Source organism: Mauremys reevesii, linkage group 21 (genome assembly GCF_016161935.1).
Source record: "Mauremys reevesii isolate NIE-2019 linkage group 21, ASM1616193v1, whole genome shotgun sequence".
NCBI lineage: Eukaryota > Metazoa > Chordata > Testudines > Geoemydidae > Mauremys > Mauremys reevesii.
The window spans coordinates 2,255,259-2,266,230 of NC_052643.1; the positions used below are offsets into that span (position 1 = coordinate 2,255,259).

Here is a 10,972-nt window from a genome sequence, read left to right on the forward strand (position 1 = left end):
GCGGTGCAGCTGTGCCACTGTAAAGTCTCTAATGTATCAGTAACCGGGAAGAGAGCTGCCAGGCCACACAAAAGTGCCCAGTGGTGAGAAGACTCTTCACACCTCCTTGCCACAGACAATAGTAGGGTGGCAGGAAGTGGCCCAGGCAGGCACAGCATCACTTATGTGCATGTGTGAGGAGAAGGGCAGTAACCTGCATCCTGGCTCCATAGCTCAGGGGTTAGCACACTGGTCTTGTAAACCAGGGGTGGTGAGTTCAAATCTCACTGGAGCCTTGGCAGGTTCTAGCCAAACAATGAAATGCTGGTTTTTATTGGGCGGGCAGGCGGTGCAGCATGCTATGTTAAAGAGAAGCAGCAGCCTGAACTTTTGCACCAGTTGGTCAAAAGGACACAGCAGTTAGCACAGCCTTACCAGAAAGGGGATTCAAACCCACACAGACTCATACCCACTAGAATTTAAGCTCACAGCCTTAACCCCTCAGCTATTCTGGTGAGCACCTGAGCACACTTCAAACAATGAGGAGTCCTTGTCACACCTTAGAGACTAAAATTTATTTGGGCATAAGCTTTCGCAGGCCAGGACCCACTTCATCAGATGCATGAAGTCGAAAATACAGTAGCAGGTGTAAATATACAGCACATGAAAAGATGGGAGTTGCCTTACCATGTGGGGGGTCAGTGCTAATGAGACAATTCGATTAACAGTAGAATACCAAGGGAGGAAAAATCACTTTTGTAGTGGTAATGAGGGTGGCCCATTTCAGACAGGTGACAAGAAGGGGTGAATAACAGCAGGGGGAATTCGTTTCTCCACTGCACCAGAAAAGTCTTGGGCATAGTCCAGAATTCTCACTTGGGATAATTACCCAGCTAACTGCGGCTCAATGGGATTCAGAAAATGCTACTTGCGGGGTGATCTTCCGGGCTGCAGGGTATGGAGTGTGCCAAGTGCACTTAGCATGTGAAGAATGTGTTGTTAAGCATCAAGATACATGGCCTACCCTACTGAAAGGGGAACGGAGAGGGAAAAGGATGCTCTCTTTCTGCATGTGATGTTGTCATAAAAACAACAAGGAGTCTGGTGGCACATCGGTCTCTCTTGTTGATGTGGTTCAACGGTGTATAAATAATTAAATATAAGCTGGAACAGACCCTGGGTGTCCTATCTCCCCAGGAAGTATCACAACCACCAGACTACAGAATGAGTCTCTACTAGGGGCCCACTGAATATTTATGTATGTATGTATACAGTAGACACACTTCAATAGAAGAGACTGAGAAAACTGTGGCCCAGTGTATCCACAACTCAGCAATTAGGGTGCTTCCCTACTAATGTAGGAAACACAATGTAGGAAGTCCATGCACCACATCAGACAGAGCTGGGATTTGAACCCAGGTCTCCTACATCCTGAGGAAGTGCTCTAACCACTCGCATGAAAGTTACAAGGAAGCCACCATCTTCTCCTCCCCCTGAGAATCTAGGTCTCCTTTGCTTTTGTTAAAATGCCCAAAATAGCAACAAGCTTTGTTTCAGATTGAATGAAATGTTTTGTTCAGCAAAATCCATGATCTGTCCAGCACTACTCATCAGGAGCCACCTTTCAACTCATGGGTTTTGTCCCCAAGGTTCCTATTGGGAAACTGTTCCAGAACTTCCCTCCTCTAATTCTTCTGATTCCCAGAAGAAATGTATCTAGGGCCAGTTTCACCCCATTTCCTCATGTGCCAACATTGCCCTTTAGCATCAGTAGCTCTTCTCCCTCCTTGGTGTTCACCCACCTTATTTAAGGGTTTTCTCTGTGATTAGGCCAGGGCCTAAATGCACAGGGTGGATGGGGGTTTTACTCAGCTCCGTTGGGGCACAGAAAGGCTCACTGCTCCCTCCTCACTGTTTCCTCTTTCTCAGCTTGGGGACCTCCCCTCCCCTCAATAGGGGGCTACTTTTCATTTGCCCGGTGACTCCTTTTTTTTTTTCCAGGGGCTTTTGCCACTGCACTTCCCATCCACTCAGGCCCCTGCTCCCATGACACACCTGCTGTCTGGAGATGGACCTAGGCTGAGACCTGGGAACAGCTGTTGTCTGTCCCTCCTACACTGGGGCTGCAGGACAGGGCAGCAGCATTCCCTGCTTCCAACCAAGATGCCACTTCTTGCCCAATCAGAACTCGGAAGGCAAAGAACTGTGAGTGTGGCTGGTGTAACCCTTGTCACAGCTGCTGCAGAGGTGGAGCTGTCAGCACGGCCACGGCTCTGATTGGTTCCTGCATAGGGCGGGGCAGGGCCGAGTCTTATATGTACAGAACATGGGTTACACCTGCATGGCTCCTTAGAAGCTGTGATGATTAGTGGCTGCTGGTGGCCTAGGTAGGCGATTGGTGCTGGAGGAGGGGGTGTCTATATATTAACCACATGAAGCATTTTTGTAGTTGGCCTCCTTTGCTTGAATCTGCAGCATGGGGAAAGTTAGACCTGTGGGAAGGGCAGAGGGAAGTTCTCCCTTGGCCTTTGTCTTGCACACATGAGTCTGGAGAAGTGTGTCCTCAATGCAGTGGTGGCTTTATTGTCCTCCCTAGCTGTCCTCTGGCTCCTGTCCATGTGGCTAGAGAGAGGGTCAGTATGGTGTGTTAACAGAGGGGGTCTCTAAAGAGAGAGACTGGGTGCTAGGGAGCTCCCCTGAGTCCCCTGGGATGGGAGTGCCAACTCCACACCCAGCTGGCCAAGGAAGGGGTGAAAGCCTGGGAAAGGAAAGAGGCTTTTTGCTGATTGAAAATACCAGTGCTGCTAATCCTGGAGGGAGGACCTGCCAGCTGGGGCTTGTTAGGGAGAAGGGATTTTAAAAGGAGCAGCAGAGTCTAGCTGGCTTTCCTATGGGAGGAGATCTGGGGCCTCTCTCCACTGGGGCCCAGAAAAGCCACGCTTTACATAACTCTCTGACCTGCAAGGAGGTAGAGACGGGGCAGGAGGAATAGCTCATTGGCCCCTGAAAGAAAGGCTTAGGCTCTGCCTGAGCCCAGCTGTGCTGGGACCTGTACTTTACCTCCCCCCCCCCGTCAAGGTGCTGATACAAGAGAAGGGTGTGCCCCCTTTTCCTTGCTTGAAGGGCCCATGCTAGCTTGAATGCGGAGGAAGGATGGGTGGCTTCAGGGAGAGCCACAGTTTTAGGAAGTGAGCCAGTCTGCTCCTTTGGGGTGTCAGGAGAAAAATGGCTGCTTTCTGTGATACCCTGAGACAAAGAACCTTTTCTCCTCTCTCTGCAGGATGGTGTAGGGGGGAGGGTATTAGTCTGGGGCTTCTAAAACATGGGTTTGATTCTTGTCTCTGCCACATATGTCCTGTGTGACGTTGGGCAAATCACTTCCATTCTCAGTGTCTCCTTTCCTCTTCTGTAGGGTGGGGCTAATGCCCCCCAGGGATGCTGAGAGACTAAAAACCATTAAGGATTGAAGTGCTCATACAGTGCAGTAAGGAGCTAATTAGATAGAGCTTAGCAAACCAAGCTGCTGCTGGATGAACACTTTTCATCCCCAGCAAACCAGGAAATTCCTTGTCCCCGTTACAGAAAATACCTCTGTGTGCAGTGGCACAAACCCTTCTGGTGTTTGTGGTTGTATGCAAGACTGCAGTTATTATCGGTTACCGATCCAGTTACAGACAAGCCTCTGTAGCAGTGTTTTGGGCTCTGGCATGTTGGTTTCGGCGGGGGACTTTGCTCTGGGTTTTTGTTACTGTCCTAGGATTGTAATTGGTGTAGAAGACAAGGCCAAAACAACCACTGCTCTTGACTGCCTTGACTCGTGTATATTTTTGGGGTGCCCAGGCTGAAACAGCTTAGGCTTGACTTCCAGAACTGCTACACCCTGCAGGTGTCATTGACGACACTCGGCGCTGGGGGAGCTCTGCACAACAGGAGATGTCCCTTCTGGCCTTGGAATCTCTGAATCTAAGACTGGACAAAACCAGGGGGTCCTGCTGAAAATGTTGGCTGAGGTCAGCTCCACTGTCTAAGGAAAACTTTGCTCCCAAGGGAGATCTGGGAATGGCTGTGAAACCAATGTCCTCTGGTAATTAGTTACTAACTTCTTATCCTTTCTTAAATGGCAGGACTGGCTAGTGACACCAAGGATCCTGAAAGCCACCCTCTGATTACTGAATCTGGTTTTTAGTGGCTTGGAGCATGGATTGTGCACCAGAGTGGGAAGGCAGGGAGGAAAACACAGAAAATGCACCTAATCCACTGGAGTACTTCACGAGAAAGGGTAAATTTGCGGCTTTCCAGTCTGACCCGATGTAGAACAGGTCCTTTCGGACATTTGGGCAACGTTCCATGGGATGCTTCATGAGAGATGAACAGTCAGGCCTGCAAACATCCCCCCGTGAACTGCCATGAGGGCAAATACCTCTTCTTTTGCCAGCACTTAAGATAAATAGATGACGACTTGAGAGCCCTGCAGACCGAAGGCCTCTGTGACCATCTAGAGCAGGAACAGTAGAGGTGACAATTAGGCAAGGTTCCTCATATGACCTAGTGCATCAGCAGCCCATTCTCCATTGCCCAGTCAGCCACTGTCACTCTGAATTGGACAGCAAGGGGGAGAGTTGATGCCACTGGAGATGGGTTTGTTGTGGTGGATCCCAGGCCAGTAGGGTCTTAAATTAGTCAACTGAACTACTTCCCGTAATCCACTAACCAGCTGAGCGTGGCACTCAATCACCCATGAGGCAGGCTCTTTCCACCAGTCAGTGTAGCTGCCCCAAGGTATTGCAGTATGTGTTAAGGCCCTTCAGACAGAACTCTCTCGCCTGGATGTTTCTGTGCCGTCTCTAACAGCAGCCTTGTCGTGGCTTCCCCATTCCTACAGGTTTAAAGCAGCTGTACCAGGACCAGCTGCTCTGTGATGCCACCATAGTGGCTGAGGGAAAGAGGTTCCCATGTCACAGGTAAATATTTCAGGCATCCGACGAAGTGGGTATTCACCCACGAAAGCTCATGCTGCAAAACGTCTGTTAGTCTATAAGGTGCCACAGGACTCTTTGCAGGGTTTTTTTTACGAAATTACAAGTTTGGTTGATAAAGGTAATAGACTTACATTCTGTAGGTCATTTGAGTCAGTATTGCATGATGTCTTGATTTTTAAAATATAAAATTTAACACTGCACATTAAATAGAATAAAAATGGGGAACTATCAAGTCCAACTGTAAATGGGGAATCCTCACTTAGGTGTATTTCTGGTGGGGTCCTGCACAGACTGGTTCTTGGCCCTACACTACCTAACACTTGTAACCCTTCTGCCAGGTGACGTTGGCAGCAATGAGGGCCAGGTTCAGTATCTAGGGATTCCTTTTGTTCTACAACATGGAACTGGCTTGAGCTCCCCACCCAGTAATCTGGGAGAAGTTAACACCACCCTTGGGCCCCACCACGAGGCAGTATTTCCCACGGACAAGCACTGAGTCTGTGTGTAACAAAAACGCTTTTATCAAAAGGGAGCCAAGCACTGGCACATCATTCCCCTTTCCCTCCACTTCATCCCACTCGCAGCTGGCTGTCCTTGGTCAGCAAAGACCTTAATTCTCCATTTCCTGACCTGAGTTCAATTTACCAACTTCCCCCGACATGGCTACAACAACACTGCATACAACTCACCTAGGCATACGTTCTAGACAGTACAGGTATTACATTGCCCAGCTATGCAATGCAGCCTCTGATGTAGAACACGGCTTCCTAGTACAAGAACACCGTGTCAGTTCTCAGCACAGGCAGAGCAGGACAACCTGCTGTAACGGAATTCTGAGGGCAGCAGATATCAGAACAACTTTAAACTTTGCCAGTGCTGCTGGGTTAACATAGGACTTGTCAGACTGGATCAGACCAGTGGTCGGTCTATTCATCTAGTCCCCTGTGTTTGCAGTTGCCAACAGTGAATACTTCAGAGGAAAATATGTATGTGGTTTTGCTTTGTTTCTGTCATAGTTTAAAAAAAAATTAATAATCTTGGAATAATCTATTGATGGGGGAACTTTTTTCATCCAAGGTTGGCATCTACCCTGACCTAGCAGCCTTTATATTCCTTCCAATCAGTATCGCCTTGTATTTATCAACACTGAGGAATCTGCTATTGTGTTGCCCATTCATGTAGTTTTGTTAGGTCCCTCTAAAGTTCCCCATTCAGCTTTGACTAATGAACAGCAAAGTGACAATTTACATCTTCTAGATTCCTAATACCAGGATTGGGTTGTTTAATATATCTTAATTTATTCTGGGAACCCAAAGTTAACCTCTTACCAAAATGAAGATGTTTGATCTGCATTGCTTTCTCTCCTTGTGATTAGTTAGCTGCCTGGGAGGGACTCTATTAGGTAAGCAAAGTGTTAGGGGTTCTTTCATTATCTCAATGTTTGTCTCCACCTTCGACAGTTACAGGACCCTGTCACACCATGGTACAATACTAGCTTGAAGGAGAAGGTGACTCTTACTGAGCCAATACCACCACTTCCTGCAGTCTGCTGGCCTTTCCTTGGATGTCTCCTTTCCAAAATCTGATCAGGTCTTGCTCTGCTCTGCCTGAGAGCTAAGGAGGTCAGAGCCCCCTGAGGGAGGTAGAACTGTAGCTGGTGTCTGCTCCATTAATACTATTTCCCTATCCCCATAGGTTGCTGATGGCAGCTGTCAGCCCTTACTTCAAGGGCATCTTTACCAGCTCCTTCAAGGAATCCCAGGATGGAGAAGTTGTGCTTCAGGACATGGCCTCTTCCATTGTGCAAACCATACTGATCTATTTGTACACGGGAGAGATCTCTCTTACTAAAGAGTCTGCCCAGGGGCTGTTTGTAGCAGCCAGCAGGCTTCAGGTTCTCCCCCTGCTGGAGACCTGCTCCAGGTAATACAACAGAACCAACTAGCCTTAGGTTTGGTCTTGAGGTCAGAGGGAGGCTAATGCATGTGTAACACCTGGTCGGCGCCTGACGGGATGGGACCTCTGAGCTAAATGCATGGCTGTTAGCTAAGGCTGTAGAGCAGACTCATTAATCTCTCTCTCCGTGGTTTTGGTGTCACTAGATGGGACAGACGCCCCACCCAGGAGGTGTGTGGGTTACACATGTATGTGGCCTTCAATGTCAGGCTGGTTCCAGTAACTACAGACTGTATCTGAAGTCTGATAACCACGACGACCAGTTCAAATGTTCCACTAGTTCATCTTGTTTGGCTGAATGTGTGAACCTACATTGGTTTCATTATCTTATTTACCAACAGACCTGCTCTCCCTCTTTCCCTGTTTTAAAAAAAAAAAAAAAAAGTCTTTCATATTTTCTATTAATCCCTTGGTTTTATTTCCTTGTCCTGGCCCCCAGAAATGACCCCTTCTCCTCCTGCCCTCCCCCCAGGGAGGTTGGGTTTAAAATGAAATGTGGGAGAAACTACAAAAATGTCAGGGTCCCATTCCTACAGCCTGCACGTGCTGGAGGCAGGGAGCGGGATCTACAGCTCAAAACAGCAGCAGACTTTTCTGCTGGGATGGGTGACTCTGCAGCTCCTCATGCTGCTCTCCAGTGGGTGGGGGTGAGCAGGGCAAACTAGCTGCATCTGCAGTAGGAAATGCTGCTGCCTCACACACAGTGGCTGGTCTCAGGATCCCCATGCTTCCAGACTCCAAGCCAGTATTCTCCTATCCACAACAGTGTTGTACAATAACCCACTGCTTCCTCCACTGCAAACTGGTAGGGGCTGGTGGGAGAAGGAAGCATGCACTGTCAGTGCTTACGTTGTGGTAGGAAGTCTCTAGTCTCCAGGGCTGTAAAACCAGCCCTTTCATCAGTGAATCTTATTGCTGGTGAAATATCAAGGATGTCTTACTCCAATTGCCCCAATTTCGGATACAGAGGTAAACATCTCTCTCACTTATGATCTGCCCAGTAACGTTCCAATCTCTGGTTATTCCTACCAGGTTCCTTGTGAAGAATGTTGCCATTGAGAACTGTCTTGTGTATTATGCACTGGCTTACGCACACAACGATCAAGCTCTGCTTGGTGTCGCCATGAACCTCGTTACCACAAACTTTGGGCACCTCTCCAAGGAGGAGGATGACTTCTTACATCTGGACCTCAGCACTCTGGTCAGCATAATCTCTTTGGATGGCCTCATGGTGGCTTCTGAGCTGGTTATCTACCAGGCTGTGAAACGCTGGGTAAGGTTTCAAACAACTGAGCGTAGCCTTCTCATTGGTGAGCTGATGAAGCACATCCGCTTCCCGCTCCTTAGCCAGGATGAGGTCCGGGAGGTCCAGTCAGACTGGGAACACTGTCTGGATGTTCAGATGTGGCAGAAGAAGCTGGACAGTATAGATGGACCGTTTGATTCTAGGGCACTCAGGCAGGGAATGTACGACAAGTGTATTGTGTGCGTGAGTCTGTCCAGGTGGATAAGCAAATGGATGGAAAATGAGGAATTCCATGTGTGCTATTTTGACCCTCGAAAAGAGAACTGGGAAAAGCTGCCAGCTTTGAATTGCCTCTACTCTCCAGCCTGCGTGGCAGTAGGTGACAAGCTGTATGTATCCGGAGGCACCCTTAGGGACAAATCTCACTCAGCTGCCCTTCACAAATATGACTTTTTTAAAGGCCGGTGGTTACATCTGCCTCCCCTGTCGGTACCTCGTGCTTCACATGGGTTTTTAGCTTGTAACCAGAAGCTTTATGCTTTGGGAGGCTGTTGTGGGTTTGAAGATTACCTTGATTCTGCAGAGTGCTTTGACTTAATGGAGAAGACCTGGACTCCCATATCTAGGCTGCCGTTTGCTCTGAGCTGTTCCGCCTCTGCTGCGCTCAAGGACAAACTTTACTTAATAGGTGGGGAGAGAAACTACTTGTTCCCAGAGATGTATAAGGGGGTTCTGATTTATGACATTAACTCTGGCATATGGACACAGGTTCCTCTGGCTGTAGAGTGCTGCTCTGCAGGTGCTGTTCCCATGAATAATGGGATCTATGTCATTGGTGGCTATGCCAAGGAAAGAATGAGACACCTTCCTGTTAGGTCCCCTTCTCCAGGAGTTATTTGTGGCTCTGCTCTGTGTTTCTTCATCAGTGAGGATGGCAGAATGGACGAGGATGTTTTTGTTCCAGAGTTGCCAAGAGGAATTGCTGGTGCTGGTGTGGTGCAGTGGGAGAGGAGAATCTATGTGCTGGGAGGGGAGAACTGCTGGGTATATACTAACCCCAATGTACATAATGAAAGTCCGGGCACATATTATGACACCATTTACTTTTGGGAACCCAGTGACCTCACCTGGACTGAATGCCCAGAAAACCTCCCTATCATTGCTGATGGAGTAAGTGGGTTTGGGTGTGTGACTATGAAGATACCAAAAAAACACATTCTTGCCCTCTTGTCCTAAAGGGGACAGTACACGTGCGGCTACTCATCAGGTGCACATATAGCTGCTGTTAATGTTTTCTAAAGCCTATACCTCACAGGGCTGTCTGCAGGGGAAAACCACAAGAATATCTGCCCACAAGAATATCTGTCTTGTCTTAGCCTAACCATAGATTTTTAACCTGAAATACAAGGGACAGCATTTGAAACTGACACTTGATTCAACCAATAGTATGTGAGAATGGAAACCCAGTAACTATCTTTACATGCCTTAAAACTTCATGCTGACCCATTTTATTCCCAAAAGTTGACCAGCCTCCCTTTTCTTTGCTATGAAGTCTTGGTAGCTGGGGATGGTCACTGCTGGGATATATGATGATGACTCAAACTACCTGCAGCTAATATTTTAAGTATTGTATGAGTGAAGATTCCCTTCCTTCCACACTTGCTTCTTAAACGTGTTTTAACTGCATATTTATTGATGTCTGGCAGGGTTTTATCTTTGACACTCTGGGGTTCTTTGACACTTGAGGTGATGCTAGAATCTTCCGTTCATTTTTCATTTAATTGATAGGGGGTCTGGTGGTACAGTTGGGGCACAGACAGTCAATATCCTTCTCCTTAGATGTGGAGGTAACTTAACCTTCTTTGCTTGTGGTACCTGTTTACTGTCCACACTGATTTAAAATACAAGTAAATGCACAGAAACTTTCAGACTCCTTGAGAACGTCAATTAACTCTTTAATCCCTAAACGTCTTTCCAGACCTGTTTTTAAACATCCTAAACTTAGGCATGTAGCTAAGTGGCAGATTTGCTTCTCGCTACTAAAACTGGGGACCAGATGTCCTTTATCTGGTGTCAGGTGCTAAAGGGAAGCTCCCCTGCCACTACCTGGGCTGAACCTGTTCTGTAGGCAAACTGAGCTCCCCAGGGCTCTAAACTGTCACCAAAACCGCTCTAGTGAGAAACTATTGAAATTCCTCTTCCATGTCAAGGAGTCAGCTCTAAAAATGTGATGCCTGACTGGTAGGTGTGATCTCAAAGGGTGTTTTATCCCCCAACTCAACAAACAATTCTGTTGTAGCCCTAGGGAGCAGGAATGAGGATTCCAGATATGGCTGTTCTAGACTGAGTACCTGATTATTTACACAGACACAGACAGACACACAACCTGTATGAGTCAGACATGTTAGTTCTGTATGTCAGACTACAATGGAAATGTCTTGTAACATTACTGGACTGATTGAATAAAGTATAATAACTTCAATGATTCTAGCATAACGTAGCCTTGATTCCTCTCCCTGTAAGAAGGGACCTATGAACAAGAGAGCAGTTATGGCCCATATGTAGTAACAATTCTAGGGGTGGAAGTAAGAGGGGCATGTGCCTCTGTGTTCATGGCTATAAGGTCCTGGCCTGGGCCAAATGGAGCATCTGAGCCTGCCTAAATGAAGGCTGGGCCTCAGGGTCAGAACTGCAGGACTAGAAGAGTCGCATTAATGTTCCAGAAGGATGAAGCTGAAGGTCAGACCCATCCTGCATCTTCCTGTCCCCTGCCCCTTCCCCTGTAGGGCCTGCAGCCACTTAGTGCTAAATT

At 47.7% G+C, this 10,972-nt stretch overlaps 1 protein-coding gene across 5 annotated transcripts; it reads left to right on the forward strand.

Moving 5' to 3' along the window:
* Positions 1–2,332: 2,332 nt before the first annotated feature.
* On the forward strand, positions 2,333–10,645 carry LOC120387692 (kelch-like protein 26). 5 transcript variants are annotated; one of them, XM_039508671.1, is made up of 5 exons: positions 2,333–2,366; positions 4,104–4,258; positions 4,862–4,940; positions 6,654–6,881; positions 7,947–10,645. In XM_039508671.1, exons 2-5 carry the CDS (start codon positions 4,177–4,179, stop codon positions 9,394–9,396), a joined length of 1,839 nt encoding a protein of 612 aa, XP_039364605.1. In that variant the 5' UTR covers positions 2,333–2,366; positions 4,104–4,176; the 3' UTR covers positions 9,397–10,645. The 5 variants fall into 5 exon arrangements, with proteins under 5 accessions (XP_039364605.1, XP_039364609.1, XP_039364606.1 ...); XM_039508675.1 differs by lacking the exon at positions 2,333–2,366 and adding an exon at positions 2,415–2,612; XM_039508672.1 differs by lacking the exon at positions 2,333–2,366 and adding an exon at positions 2,632–2,947.
* The last annotated feature ends 327 nt before the right edge of the window (positions 10,646–10,972 follow it).

Coding starts and splice junctions, on each gene's coding strand:
- LOC120387692 (XM_039508671.1), top strand. CDS start 4,177: ATGGATTGTGCACCAGAGTGGGAAGGCAGGGAGGAAAACACAGAAAAT. Junction 4,941..6,653: donor AAGAGGTTCCCATGTCACAG/GTAAATATTTCA, acceptor CTATCCCCATAG/GTTGCTGATGGCAGCTGTCA. Junction 6,882..7,946: donor CTGCTGGAGACCTGCTCCAG/GTAATACAACAG, acceptor TATTCCTACCAG/GTTCCTTGTGAAGAATGTTG.